At 48.3% G+C, this 15,820-nt stretch overlaps 1 protein-coding gene across 1 annotated transcript in view; it reads right to left on the reverse strand.

Moving 5' to 3' along the window:
• The window catches only part of INSR (insulin receptor), a 52,328-nt gene that overhangs the window by 19,290 nt on the left and 17,218 nt on the right, over window positions 1-15,820 (reverse strand). The window contains exons 3-5 of the mRNA XM_066205663.1: window positions 2,178-2,493; window positions 456-601; window positions 42-186 (exon numbers count right to left, since the gene is read on the reverse strand). Of these exons, the coding sequence (XP_066061760.1) occupies window positions 42-186; window positions 456-601; window positions 2,178-2,493 (607 nt within the window). The remainder of the gene's footprint in view (window positions 1-41; window positions 187-455; window positions 602-2,177; window positions 2,494-15,820) is intronic.

Consider the following 15,820-nt stretch of genomic DNA (forward strand, 5'->3'; position numbering starts at 1 on the left):
CTTCAAAGCATTCAAAAAAAGCATGTTTTGAGAGAACTCACCCAGCTTCGAGCGTCTCTCCTCTGATCAGATGGAGTTTCCGAAAAAAAGAAAGAGAAACCAAGGCGTAAGAGCGGCGAATTTTGAGGTAACCTGAGATTTCTTCTATCAAGCCAAGGTTCGCTTCCAGCTCAGCTGCTATGTTATCTACGGAGAGGAAAACATCGGGAAGAGTTTTCTGGTGTCACAGAGAGAACCACCCACACTGGAGCACAAACACAATGAGCAATTGCTTTATGTCAATTTACGAGAACTCGCAAAAATCAATTAGCAAAAATCAATTAGCAAAAATCTACGAATGAAAGCCTTTGCTTCGTGCTGATTTCTCTGCGTCCCTCTAAGACTTGAGGGTGGTCCCAGGCAAGGGAAGAGCCCCAGCTCAGGGCAGTGCCCACTCCCCAGCCATGCCCACTTACTTCCCCCGCGGATGTTGATGACCAGGCTGCCGTTCACCACCGTGCAGCCCCGCAGCTCCTGCGCCGACGTCACCGAGTCGATCGTCTTCTCCTTGCCAAAGTCACACACCTTGGGGCAGGGCCCCGCACAGGGTGTGCAGTGCAGGCTGCAAAAGAGCAGAGCAGCGGGCAGGGGTGAGGCAGGATGGCCCCAGCAGTGCCCAAAAGCAGAGTGATGGAGCTGAAGTGACGATATGCCATGGGGTTCACTTGCACTGAGCAGCACTTAGGAATTCCAAGGAGAGTCACAGAATCAGGGAATGGTTTGGGTCGGAAGGGATCTTAAAGCTCATCCCATTCCAACCCCTTTCCACACCTTCCACTGGACCAGGTTTCTCCAAGACCCATCCAACCTGGCCTTAAAAATAATTGACGATAAATTGGTCTCAAATCGTCACTTCTACACTTCAAACGTGAATCATTCCATCCCTTCCTACATAACAAAAAGAAGTGACCTGAATTATTGTGAGGAGGAAACTGGCCACATGCTGCCCAGTGCTCTCCATCCCCGGGGTTTCAAGATAACAATCCCCATCTCAAGATCATTAACCAAACATGTAACTGATGAGTGGAGAGCTGGCCTTTCATCTGGGAATCCTCCGATTGAGGATTGCACACAATGTTGCTTTAAAAAAAGGCAAGAATGTGCTTTGTGCTCTGGGGAAATACTGCTTAAACAGCACGAGCTGATGGCTTGCCCTGGTCACACCACCACAAGAATGTGCTCCCAAGTAGTTCAGAGGAAGAAATGCTCTAGGAAAAGCAGGGAGCAGAGCTGTGAGGTCTCACTGGCAGCAGCCTGGAACAGCACAGGAGAGGCCACAGGGCTGTTGCACAAGCAGCACAGCTACTTTGGGGGCTGCTTGTTCGTTCTTTGGAAAAGCAAAACAGGAAATGGCATAAAAAGTCCTGTTAAGAGTGAATTCCCTGAAATTATTATGGCAGGAGCAAATACACACGAACACAAAGTGACCAATATTCATAGGAAATCTGACTCACCACAATATAGAGTGGTATTGAGGGACAAACAACCAAGTTTTCAGTGATAAACAGCTCAGCAACATAAATTATTTAATTCCTTTGGCAAAACCCCCTGGGAATAGGCAGAATGGCTGTTCCCTGCTTTGATTCGTGCTACACTTGTTTGTTACATTGTGCGTTTATGTCTGGCACAGCTTGAACCTGCTCAATGAAAGTAATTACAGGGATGAGGGACAGATATTCTGAGAACCAGCACTCCGAGGACGCTGCGCTCTCTTCATTAGCCGTGACCTCTCCCTGTTGTGCTTTTCCAGCCCGGCTCCCTGGCCTGAGGCTGCTCCAGAGGGGAGGGAAGCAGGGCTGCTAAAGCCTCTCCACTGCCCACCTCCCACGCTGTTACAGACAGACCCTTCCAGCTCGCTCTTCCTTGTCCTCTCTCCATCTCCCTTTCCCACTTTTCCCAAACTGCAGAGGAAGCAAGAAAAGCCAGGGGAAGAATAAACCACCAGCCCATGGCAGGGAGAGCTTTTAACAGCTTGAATTAGCGAGGTATTAGTTTGTAAATCATATTAAAGCAGGCCAGGTGATTACCACAGACGCTCCAACGCCAGAAACCCCTCCTGCTCTTGTCACAGCGCTCAAACCCCGCGTCCAAGGGTGAGGAAAGCCCAGCTTTGCCCCCAGCTTTGCCCAGGTACTCACTTGCTGGAGTTCATGATGTAGCCCGAAGGGCACTCGTGCACGCACTCGTTGTTGTGGATGACGTGGCACCCCGACTCCCGGGCGTTCTTGCACTTGTTGTGCAGCTCCTGGCAGAAGCCGAAGGTGACGCAGCGCCAGTCCTCGAAGCGGTAGTGCCCGGGGGGACAGGTGTCCACACACCTCCCGTCCAGGTAGAAGTTGCGGCAGGCCACGCACTTGTCGGGGTCGTTGGGCTCCGTGCAGTCCCCCAGGCACTCGCTGTGGCAGCACTGCCCGTCCGCAGTGCAGCCCTGGGACTTGCAGGCAGGGGGACAGACTGCCAAGGGAAAACAACCACCACAGACAGGTGAGTGTCACAGGAGAGCCTGGCCTGGTGTCACCCGGAGAGCTCAGGGCTGGGACACCTGGGCCTGCTTGCCTTGGGGGGTTCCTTTGAGAAGGGGCAACCATGGAGAGCAGGCATCTGCCTCATCTCCACCTTTCAGTGTAAATTCTGCCTCATCTCCACCTTTCAGTGTAAATTCTGCCTCACCTCCACCTTTCAGTGTAAATTCTGCCTCATCTCCACCTTTCAGTGTAAATTCTGCCTCATCTCCATCTTTCAGTGTAAATTCTGGCTCATCGCCACCTTTCAGTGTAAATTCCATATTTTGAGAACGTTTTTGAGGAGTCTTACCATTCATCCTCACAATTCATCAACGCTCATCTTCAAAAGAAGAAAACTGAGTTTTGCTGTTCCCCTGGTCTGGCACTCAGAGGCTCCAGGAGAGCCTTGGTGACTTTGGTGTTATTTCTGAAGCTCAGGAGTGATGAGACTCCACAGCAAGAGCTTCCCAGCCTGACACAGCCAGTTTCAGCCGGAAGATTCTTGTTTCTCAGTTTAATAAAGTGAAGTTTCCTACAGCAGTACTGCAAATAACAAATGTCCAACAGCACTTTTACCCAACTCTTCAGTTTTATCAGGATTTGTTTCCCATCTGTCTATCAGCCTGTCCCTGGTTTCCTGGAGGATGCCCTGGCACCAACACGAGCTCTTCAGTGGCTCTCCCAACAAGTCCACAAAGAAAGGCACCCACGAGTGTTATTGCTTGAGGTTTTTATGGTTTTCTTTTTAATTACTCATTACTTAGCACCCCACAACACCTTTAACAAGCGGTTTGGGCTTTGAACTCAAAACCAAGCAGAGCAAACACCGTGAGTAACTCGGGGAGGAGCAGGAGGGCAGGATGAACAAACCCAGGGGAGCTCCAGGGGGAAGGTCAGTCCTGCCCCTCAGCATCTCCACTCTCACTCTGAGAGGTTCAAATGGGGCTGAAACCGCTAAGTCCAACTCTGTAATCCAGCACACACCACAGAACTTCATGTCAGGAAAGAGAAGAGAGCTGAAACCAGCACTCCAAGAGCCAACACCAGTGCCTAGCAGGGCTTCAGAAGCAGGACGAAGGGCTTTAGAAGGGGGACAGGGACCTGGATTTACCCTCACAGCCTTTGAGATCCAGCTGTGAATTGCCAAGATGCAGATCAAGACACCCCCTTGTCCTCACCAAACCAGAGTGTTCTGTCTGAGGGAACACCTGAGCAGCTCCTGCTGTCTTGCCTGAGCCCCCTTGGCGAAGGGAGACAGCAATAAATCCTGAATTAACACCATCTGCCTCAACATTTCCCCAGCTTTCTGTCCAATGCTCAGTGTCCAGGCAGGAGGGGTTTTATTTGGGGACGTCCTGACAGGGATGTCCAGAGGTGAAATGTTATCCCTAATTTCTGGTTAAGGCACCTGAGCAGACCAGAAGTGGAACGTGGTCTGGTTTTATCCAGCCAAAGGAGCAGCATGTGGGATCCACAGCACAACGTGTTTGGATGATCCAATCCCCAGCTGTGTAGGGAAGAAAATCCCCCTCCGCCCCATGTTAGGAGACTGCAGAATTAAGTGTGTTAAAGCTGTTAATGCCATTCTTGGAATAAGCAGCAGTAGATGAGGTAGGAAAGATGAGCAACCTCTGGTCTGCTCCAGCCTGATAAATCCCTTGAAGAAATATGAAATGGATAAAGCTGAAATTCTTCCACAAGGACAATTTCATCTCAAATATCTTACTGCTTCCATGTTAGTCCTTCACTGCAGGTGTTTTCTCTGTGCATCACTCATCCATTGCAAAAAGTACAGGAATGTGTTTCAGATTCATTTCCTTTCAGGCTGACCAACTTCTTGCCCTTTTCTAGCGACAGGTCTTATTTTGTGAACCTGTCACAAATAGGACTTGATCGAAATGCAACAGCCAAATAGCAGCAACCTGCAGGTAACACCTTGCATTAGATTAAACATAAAAAGGGAAGCTTGTTTCAAGAGCCAGGTTATACATGGATGTTTTAAATGGTTATCCATTCCTCACCAGGCCATAGATGAGCACAGTCGAGCAACAAGTGTCATCCTGGCTGCAGAAATATTGGCAACAGAAAGTTCCAGAATTTAGTCCAAAAACACTGTCAAACTTACTAATTCCAGCCTGGAATACCAAGGTTTCACACCTCCCCTGGGACCGTGATGTCCTGCAAGGAATCCTGCGCTGGTTGGTCCCTCCCTGCAGTGGGGTCAGCTTCCAGCTGGGAAGCAAAGCCCTGAAGCAAATGCAGGAATGGCCTGTGGGAGCTTTCATGCTCAAGGATTACAAAGTTTAAAGTATCCAAAAGACAGCATTTGTTTTCCAAGGAGCAGACAGGTAATTGGGAAAAGCCGGCCCTCATGCAAAGCACCCGGTGACACATGGCACCTACTTAACATTCTGTCACACAATATTTTTATTTAATTTGTTATGGAAACTAATCTTCAAAGCCCTGTGCTTATTTACGCATTTTGAATTCAGCTGCAAGCATTCGCAGGGCAGAAACCGCCTCAAGTCCCCACTCTAAAGGTTTTCAGAAGATACAATTAAACTATTTTTAAACCTTTCTTAACGTTTCTCTTTTTCCTGTTCCGCCAGCTTTTGATGTCTCAAAGACAGCTCAAAGAAAGCAAAGCACCCAAGGCAACAGCTCTTTTTCCATTAAGCACTCGAGACCAGAAATTGTCAATCACCATTTTGTGCAAATCCTCATTACCCAAGATCCTGAACAGATGTCATGACATTATCAAAGTCTGCATGCTAGAGAGCACCTCAAGTCGTGTAAAACCTCTCCGGAGTATTTTCACTACGGCTTCTTACAACTGTTACTCCAGGTGATGTGACTCAGATGGGCCAGAAATTCAGGTTTTGTTTGGGTTTTTTCTGCTGCCACGTCGTGCTTTCACTGCAGGTCACCAACGAATAGGTTTGTGCACCTCGTTACCCTTCTCCACCGAGGTCTGCACACCCCAGTAATTGCCATGGCTCACAGAGATTTGCCTTTTTGCACAAAAAAAAATTGGTTCCCCAAGGAATGGTCCCAGCCCCAAGGCTGCCAGGAGCGTTTGGACAACGCTCTCAGGGGTGTTCAGGGTGGGACTGTCGGGGTGCTCGTACTCAATGATCTTTGTGGGTCCCTTCCCAGCTCAGAATATTCTGTGACCCTAAGGTGGCCCTTTTGGGAGCTCTGGCATGTGGGGAGGCTCAGAGGAGGTTCAGACAAGACACCCACAACCCCCAGCCTCTGGTTCAGGCTGTGGGAGACTTTGGACAATCGGCACGGGGAAAAAAAATCAACTCCCCCCATTCTTCACCGAAAGTCCAAAGGGAACTCCACAAACCCAAGCAAGGGGACAAAGGAACAGCTACTCTGGGCAGGGGCAGGAGCCACCACGCTGCACCACCAAAGCTGCTGCGGGGCCTTGGGTTCAGCACCAGCACCAGGACAAAGCTGCCCAGCACAGCCACGACACCTCCCCACCACATCTGCAGGAACTGGCTGTTTCAAATCCCCGTCCCAAAGCCGACAAAGAGCCTGACGTTAACAAACCCGGGGAGAAGCGCAGCGACACCAGAGCCTCAAACCCTCAAACCTGCTGTTCCAGGGGTGGATAAATATTTAACTCGCTGCTAGCGTGGCTCCCAAGACTGAGGAAACAATGCCTTTTCCAAACCTTTCTGATTAGAGATTCAAACGGACATTTCTCGGGGCTGCTGAGGCCCAGCTGGGGGGGACAGGCGGCCGCGGAGTCAGCGCAAAGGAATTTCTACCTCGGGATCGCTCCTGTGTTTCAGCACTTCCCCGTGCTCCAGGTGGAACAAAACACACTGAGCCTGTAAACACATTCCCGAGCCAGCACAGGTAACCAGGAGATCGGTATTTAACAGGCAAGTCGATTAAGCTTAAGCAATATAAACTTCGGTGTTAGGTCTTTTTTCTTGTTTTCTGTTAATAAAACGGTGAATTGCCCGAAAAAGAGGGGGGAAAAACACCACTCAGGATAAGTTTTGCTGTTCCTTTGGGATTCTGTGCCACTGGGTGGGTTTAAATAGCAACATCCCGGGTGAGCTGAACCGGGTGTTCACACAGGTCTGGGCTGGGCAAGAGGAACACGGTTCATTAAGGACAAATTCTAAACCGCACACATGAAGATGAAGATGCTGCACATGTGCTGCCCAGACGCAGCATGTGTTCGGGACTGATTTGTTGTGAATAAAGGCGATCTTTTTCGAGTGCAACAAGCCCGGTGTGTGTGGATGGGGGTCAGTGGAGGCAGCCTGGGCCACCACGGGTCCCCTCGGCCACCACGGGTGTCCAGCGGCGGCCAGCAGCAAACTCTCCTTCCACCGTCAGCTCCTCTCCCCTGGCTTACACAAACTCTATTTTCATTCCAGACAAGGCAATTAGGAGGCTCCAGATCCAACGGAGTCCAGGACACAAAACAACTGCGGCAGGAGAACCGCCCTCAACCTCAGCCAATGCATTTGCTGCCTGCGCAGGGGAGGCATCCAACCCAACCGCCCGCTATCTGCACAAGGCAAACAGCCCCAACCCTGCCAGCTCCCCGGCCAGCCCTGGCCTCCCACCACCACCCCAAAACCTCATCAGCCTAATGCAACTGAATGCCATTTAATGCAGCTGAACGGCTGCCAGGGCTTTTGCAGCGTTTTCTCGGCGCGGGGTATTTCTAAGCGGGAGGGGAGCCGGCACGAAGCCGGGATTGCCACGGCTGGGAATGGCTTGTCTTGGCCGTGCCACGGCTGGGAATGGCTTGTCTTGGCCGTGCCACGGCTGGGAATGGCTTGTCTTGGCCGTGCCACGGCTGCCCTGGTGCCAGGGCTGGCCTGGTGTCATGTTAGAGGACGGGCACACAAAGCCCGAGCCCCACAGAAACAGGATCGCAGCGCTCTGCACGTCCCCGTGGTTGTTTGTTTTTTTTTTTTTCCCCCCTCCCTTCTTACTGTAAATGGCTGCGAGATGTGACATATAAATTTATCCCCGCACACACGGAGTCCCGCTTGAGTTACGGCTGCAGAGGGAACTGTAATTGCATTTCCTAACGGTACAGTCCCGGCAGTGACCTCCGCAGCGATGGGTTCTTGTGGTTCTAAACAAAAACAAAACCAACAAGGAAAGGAGAAAAAAAAAAAAAAAAGAAAAGGAAACCCAAGGACTAATCACCCCCGGCAGTAACTCCTCAGTGTGTTGCAAGCATGTGATCCTAATTTAGTACTACAGAGCCTGGGCTTGTTTCCTGCTGCAAGTGCTGAGCAGCATCGCTGCTATGGAAATCCATATGGGTCTTACTCCTTACAAAATCATGTATGAAATCCTGTTGTACATACATAGTATTTTTTGTTTGATCGCTTTTGCTCTTTCACTCATTCTCTTCCAGTCAAGAAGACCCCCTAATGGAGTCAGCTGTTAAGTGCCTTTTGTCCTATAAATGTAATTTTTATCCCTAAACCAATTTTTTTCGCTCGTGATCATCTACTTTCTTGTGAGCATTTATTCGATCTGAACACACCAAGACAACACCTAATCCCAGTGCATTAATGTATCATAGGGCTGAAAACAGCTATTAAATTAAGCAAAACGGTGTCTGGTGAAGACTAAGTAAAAAATAAATCTAAAACCCACAGCAGAGTGGGTGGACAGATGATTGCTGCAAGAAAGCCAATGTACTGCAAACCCCACTGCACTGTGGCTTATTCCTTCAATTATTTCTTCGTGTCACAGAGGCCAAAGAGGCAGAAACCTAAACCCCAAACCCCACCAGCAGCAGAAACGTGCCTGGGAGGGACAGGGCTGAAGAGATCCAGTGGACTGTAAAAAGCACAAGGACTTTTGATCGCCTTGGTGACAAACAACAGCAGCTCCCCCAGCCCTTCCTGAACCTACAAAATAAACGAAGTAACTAAAAGAGAACAAAAAAGAAGAAGTTAACATGGTGATACCAAAATCCTGCTGGCAACGCCCGGCGTTGGCCGCAGTGGTCAAGAAAACTTCAGGAAATAATCACGAGATGCTCAAGAATTTTAATGTCACTTATTCCCAGAGGTCAGCTGCTCTAACAACACTCATCCCTCCCTTTTCCCCCCAGACAACCAAGGAACAACCCTTCCAAAAGGCACCGACTCAAGTGCTGTAACCCACAACAAAGGGCTGCAGTTCTCAGCACCAGCTCGGGAAGGAGCAAGCGCCAAATAAATCCCAGATTTTACAATCAGCACTAAAATGAAGTGTTATTTATAAAATAAGATATTGCAGTACATAATGCCATGACCCCTCTGAACTGCGAGCTGGGAACGTTAGGAGGTCTGTATTTACACAGGAACAGATAAAATTAACTGCAGGTGCCTCCCTTCCCATGGACAGTGACTTCCAAAAACAACACACTTACTACAACGTCAAGGAAACTCTTCCCATTGACATTTCTCAGGACAACATTACACCTCTTATCTCATCCATCAGTAAGGACAAGAAAGAAAAAAACAAACTGTTTCTCCTCCCAACCCTTCTACAAATTACGTGCTCAACTGGAGCTACACGGAATGTCTCAGATATTCCAAACCGGGGCCGGGGTTCGGCCGCTTCCCGCCAGGAACAGATGAAGCCCACGGGGATGCTGGACCTGTGAGGACCAGCAAATGTGAGTTTAGACGAGATAAAAGAGTTTGGAGCCGTGTGCCACCTTGTCCTGCCATGATAGTGGAGGTCTGTGGGAGAAGTTGTTGAATGGAGATACAGGAAAGGTTTGAGCTCGGTTGTTTACCGAGGAAAGGGGCCGATAACAGGAGATCTCTCCAGAAACAGCCTCCTCTGTGCCAACCTTCTGCTGTTTAAACTGAGGAGTAATTCATTATCTTCTGCACTACACCTGCTGGTGGGGCATTTCTCTGGAAATACATATTTACTCCGATGTGAATTATGACGAGCAATATGGGAAACGTGGTAAGAGGAGCTCGCACATATGCACACACACACACTTTGCTTATATAATATATAAAATATATGTCAGTCATCTCAATATGATGAAGCCTGGAGGAGTCATCAACCTCAATGGACCCATAATGTCTTTGGTCACTTGTTCTTAATCTTCTTAGGAAGTGACAACCTTTGCAAATGAGGTTCTCCAGCTCCAGGCAGAGGCACAAGGCAGGGCCCAGGTGTGCAAAGTCCTGTGCAAATTCAGATCCCATGGATGGAGTCTGACAGTATCATCAATATCATCTCTGATTTTCGGGGACAGGACTTCTTGGGCTACAAAGCTCAGCTACGAAAGGCCCTCAACTTCTTCCACTGAACCCTCAGGACAGGCTCTCATTTTCGTGGATTTTTAGACCTTTCTGTTTCTCTCCCTTGAAGGTTTTTGCTCCTGCTCTCCTCTGTCCCCCCAACTATTTACACACAGAGAACTGGATGTTTCCCACTCAAGTATCCCTAATATTGCCCAGACAGAACAAAGATCAAAGAAAAATTTTCCTTTTGTGTATTTTAAGCACTGGTGCTCACACCATGGCTGCAAACCCCTCATGAACTGGACTTACAGAGCAAAGCAACTCACACTGAAAAAAAAAATGAATTAATAAAGAAACTAAAACTCAAGACCACGTCTGTTTTCATTCTCCTGACACCCTTCAGTTGAGATGATTCCCCATGCAGGTACACACAACTTGCAGAAATCAAGCAAAGCTGTTGGCCATGGAGCCCAAACTACCAAAACAGAGTTTGATTTGAAAACACAGCAGCGACTGTTAAAGGTGGGACAAGTGTCACAAAGTGCACACCAGGATAGCCACCAGAAGCTGTAAATACTTCACCCAGTGTCTACAACAGTGCTGTTGTGCCATTCTCTGGCAAGCAGGTCAAGTCTGCTCCTTGTACTTTGTGTTCAAAATTACATGGGAGCTTAGTGTAAGGGATCAGAAATAACCACCCACCTCTGCTTGGCAGCCGGGTTTTTTTAATATGCCAGCCCCAAAACCGACACCACATCTTCAGGCAAAAGATTGTACTTCATTCTGTACAGCAGAAGAGACAACTTGTAATTTAGACCAAGACCAGAATCTTTAACATTAATTTGGGACATTTCCCTGTAAAGCTTTGATGGTAATTTTCCTCACAACAATAAGGTTGTTTTTTTGTTGTTATGGTTTGTTAAATTTCAATCTTTATTACAACCCAAGGATTTGGTGTTATCATCCAACGGTTGATGCCACCTGGGAGCCTCACGAAAGCTTCACGTTAATATTTAACTATTTATTACTCTCCAATGTACAGCATCTTGTAAACATCCCTGTTCACTTTAACCTGCTCCTGCCAAACCTGCTCACTCACTGCAACCCCAAATCACAAGAAAGTGGTCCAGGCATGTCCTAAAAATAAGTGATGGTCCTTGTGGGTCCCTTCCAGCTCAGGATATTCCACAATTCTGTGATTCTAGGAGCTGGTATGTGAGAAACAAATGGAGATACACACAATGACTTGGTGATGGTTTAAGACCAAGGTCCATCTGATTTTTCTGAACACAGGTTATTACTTTTACCTCCAAAGCCCGTCCTGAAAACGAGGAGCGACGATACGATCAAGGCATGAGGCAAAACGTCCAAGCTCTGCTTTCTGCAGAGATAAGGGAGGGACAGGATTCCTTTCCTCAAGGCCACGGGGAAGGATGTTGTAGTAAACAAGGCATGAAAGAACGAAAGCTATGCTGACACGTGGGGATGAGGAAAGATGGAATTTTAGATACGTTATATAAACGCGATCCAGACACAGAAAACAACAAATCTACACCAAAACAGAGGCGCAGTTCACAGCAAAGATGGAGCTGTCCGTAACTGAGCAAGGCAATGGAATGGGCGGAAGTATAAGATTAACCACGAGGAGATTATGCTGATAACTAATGATCTACACAGAAATGGCAGGCAGAGGTTAAGATTTTAATCTGGGCAGATTTCACGGCGCCGTCATGAATTGTAAACATCGATACTGAAACCGAATTTGTGTTTGTGGGTGACCAGACCGAAAACAGAGAGGGAAAAGGAAGGGGACTCACTGCAAACCCCCCTTTCTTGCTCCAGATCCCCCTTCCTGCCTTACCTTCCAGAGAGGATGAGGAGAGAGAGAAAGGCAAAGCATTACCTGAGGGCCAGTTGGGCAAAGAAAGGTGGATTTTCCCGGGAAGCAGAGCTAACTGGCTCCGCCAAACAGATTTTTTTTTTCTGAAATTACCAGGGTGCACAAACAGTTCAGTGCACAGTCACTGAGCAAGCTGCTCAAATCCAGGCTCAGCAGGAGCAGAGGCACTGACACATCCATCCTCCACCGATTTCCCACAAGGAGCTCCACACCGTGCTGCGCCTTCATACACTCTACAGGTGTCACTTCAGTCTTCCCTGGAGCCTACAGTAATTTTTTGCAAAGCAATATCTGAACTGTGGAAAGGAGAAATGGATGCAGTGCCTTGTTAACCAGTATCAAATCCACCAACTCTGTGCACCCTCATAAATTTCCCTCAACTCCTCGAGCTGCTGTGGCCTCCTCAGCTCCTGCCCGTTCCCTTGCACACCCTCCCCTGTTTGCCCAAAGCTCTACGCACGCTTGCCACGGTTTATTTCGAGGCAGAAGAATTTCCTTAGCAGGACTGAAATAGATACTGTTTGCCTGCAGAGCCAAGCAATGTGCAATGTATTTTTATTTACTACTCGCCCTCGTCATCCTTGGCATACCAGCAATGCCCATTTTCAAGTAATTCACTGTATATGAATATGTGGCACTGCACAAATCATCCAGCTTGGCTCTTCCCAGATACCCAGTGGCTTAACAGATTCTCCTTACAAACACACTGATCCCTGGAGTTTTTTGCGACTGTGCCACATCCCTCTGCTGCTGTAACCCAGATGCCAAATGGGAAATGATAAAAATGACCAGAAGTCACACAAACGCAACGCTGAGGAAAACCAAACAACTGGAGACGAGTACAAAAACCATTAACTACATTGCACAAGCCACCCTTGGAGGCCATTAATCCAGCTCTCCTTGTAAATTATGCAAGAGAAAGTTGTAATCTGAAGGCATTTAATGCCAAACTAGTTGTGCCATCTTAACAAGGCCAACAACAGGGGAACTGAATCATCCAAAGTTACACTGAACTCAGAGGAGATCCTGGCTTCTCAATCCTCCTTCCACAATAGTTGATGGCTCCAACTGTCAATGGTCAGAATTGTGAAAATTCTGCTTTATTTCACACCATGGTAAGCTCTTAAAATAAAACTGACTGTCACTGAGGTCATGGGGAAGTGCAGGAGTAGCAAAAATCCCATTATCCAACGGGAGGAACAGGATCTGCTGACATCCCCCACCCCTGCAGGCGTGTGCCACGGTGCTAAAAACCTTCACTTTATCAGCACAGGACTCAGATATGGTCTAATCACCAGCTGCCATCAGCATTGTCCACTGCAGAGCAATTAGGATTATTTAGAGCTCTCTAATTGATGCCACAGCCACACACCTGCAGATCCCTCGTGGGGTAGTTACTGGGGAAATGGGTGGAAATCACAATGGAGAGAGCCCTCTGGGGGAAAAAAAATGACACAAATCAGCATTACCTAGCAAGAAAAAGAGATGGGACTCTCCTCTACGAGTAACCTGAAGCCACATCAGTTTCTCCAGGGACAAAGAGTCTTTTTCTTCACCAGACTCTGTAGGTTTCAAGTCTCAGCTCGGAGCTGCCGGCACTGGAATCAATCTGCCAATGGAAGGGAGCCCAAGGAGTTTTGGAGATGCCACCCAGCCCATCCACCTGTCCGAGGCCACCTCAAATACTCTACCGAAGACATTTCTGATGGTTGTTTATCTAAATCCATCCTGAAGTTAATTTTTGCCTCGAAGTACCTCCTGCACTGGCCGGCTGAAGTTTATGGGAGTCACAAAGTGGGGCCCAAAAGCTGTCAGTGCCAGGAAGAGACTGGCAGTACCCCAGTCCACATGCAGCACTTGACCCGCTGCAGAACACCCAGAGCAAAGCAAAACACGACTCTGGGTTCCAGCTGATGGCCGAGTCCTGCTCGGCCTCCTCCAGCACCAAAAACAAGGCGCGGATTTGAATCAGAGCCACTTCAAATCAGGCTCCGGGTGGACGGACGTGTTCCCACAGCAGAGAAGAGTCACGGGCTAATCTGAGCACTGAGAGACCCACAGCATGTTTGAAAAACACAATCTGAAGTTCTTTTTGTTATCACAGATTAGAGCATGTGGAAAAACAACCGGCTCTTCCCCGTGCCGATGAGCAAGGAGCGTCACGCGGCTGCTCCTCCTTCCGCCGCCGGAGCCAGGCAAAACACGGGGACGTTTTTCTTATCACACCCACCAAATTCACACACTGTACAGGCTCAAAGCAGAACATTTCATACTTCCCAGAACAAAAACGGGCACTCGATGCAGATACCAGGTTCCAATGGACTGGTTTTGTGGACTAGAAACTCGATATCCAAGCACTGAGAGAGCAGCCAAACACTACACGGATTATTTAGGCAGCTCTGGAGATAAGGGTACTGGAGTGTGGAAGAGAAGCCTAAGGAAAATCTACACATGCCTTTCCTTTTGCTAATTTAGTAACTGTAGAGACGCTGATGAGGTGAGGAGTTGTTTCAGATAAAGCACCAGTTTCTACATAAATTGCTTTATCCTTTAGTCTCCAGGTAAGACTGTCCAGTGTGCTATGCTCCCCTTGCCAGAAACAGAGTGTTCAGATTCCCAGAACCTAAAATCCACAGAACTGAATGAACAGAGAAATCGTTTATCGAGCTTTAAAGGCTTCTCTTCAAGTACTGTTTTCAAACAAAAGCCTGATTCCTTTAAGCCCTGTTAAGGCTCCACTGGGCAAGACTGTCAGACACTCAGACATCACACGGAGGAGCTCCATTTCCTCTCTGGCTTTTGGGAGCTTTGGAGGGGTACTTAGAGGGAGCTCTTGGACTCCTCTATCCCGAACTGAAGCTGTGTAAACACATCAGTGTGATCAGCCTGACTTCAGAGAGACGACGTTCAGAAAAGACCGAAGACCAGAAAAAAAACCAGTCCTGTTCATTTCATTAAATCACTGCTCTATGTTTGCACCACCCAGAGAATATAATTGGATCGTCTTCGCAGAAAAGACAAGAAGAACATTTGTCTGATACTCAAATTTTAATGACCCCTTCCATTGCTCATGAAGTATTAAAATCCTTGCAGTGCCGTAACGCAACATGGATGTGCTTAATGAAGTTGAAAATGGAAACAGAAAAATGCTTTGTTATCCTGTGATGTCTCTGGAATTGCACATGCCTCACCCCTGGGAAACCAACACACAGGGATAAGGCTTCCTGCACAATTCCTGAGATTTTCTAATCAAGCCCACCTTCAAGTGCAAACACTCTTCATGTACTTTATCAACCACAAAACGCCGCTGATACAACAGCGTTTGTCTGGAGCCTCTGTGTGAGGGATTTCCCAGTGCCCAGGTCAGTGCAATTTAGCTGGAACTTGACTTTTTTGCTGCAGGTTGCTGAGTGAACTCCCAGTTACTGCAGATATTTCAGAGCAAACAACTCAGAAGCTGATGGCGTCTCACTCACGTTATTGGAAGCGACACTGCCAAGTTCAGCAGCTCTGCCACAGACCCCAAATAATCCATCCCTGGAGCAGCCAGCGTCAGACTTGGCCTCTTCACATCCGTGGGGGAAAATCAGGCAGCAAACAGCCCCATTTTGTGTCATCAAAGTGCCATGTGAAACATCACATCCCAGCACCCAACTCCTTCCTCTGGACAGGGAAGGAGTGTCTGCTCCTGCACCTCTGGAACACTGTGGAGAGCCCAAGCTCCTGCCCTGGGACTCCTGCTCACGGGGTTAGAGCCTTACAGTGCAATAATGCTGCGTGCTCTCAGCATAATTCAAACTCCCAGAGCTACAAAACCAGAGAAAAACACAAAAAATTGGGCCGGAAATTACGGCTACACAACTCCAAACCTGCCCGCTCGCTCGCCTTATGAACCCTCCCTTCCTCACACCCTACAGTCCAACAGGTTTGGTTTTGATGAACGCACTGGGACCAACCTCCTCCCTCCCTGCCCCAGCCAATTCACACTTTAAAAACCGCTAAAATGAGGAATTGTGCCCAGGGGTCAGCCCAAAGTGAGCTGAGAGGAGCACAAGGGAGCAGAAAGGCAGAACCGCAGACATCGCTGCTCAGCTCACAGGTTTTCTCTGATCTCTGACAAACCT

Source organism: Chamaea fasciata, unplaced genomic scaffold, assembly GCF_029207755.1.
Source record: "Chamaea fasciata isolate MVZ Bird 193981 ecotype frontalis unplaced genomic scaffold, bChaFas1.0.hap1 SCAF_28, whole genome shotgun sequence".
NCBI classification, from domain to species: domain Eukaryota; kingdom Metazoa; phylum Chordata; class Aves; order Passeriformes; family Sylviidae; genus Chamaea; species Chamaea fasciata.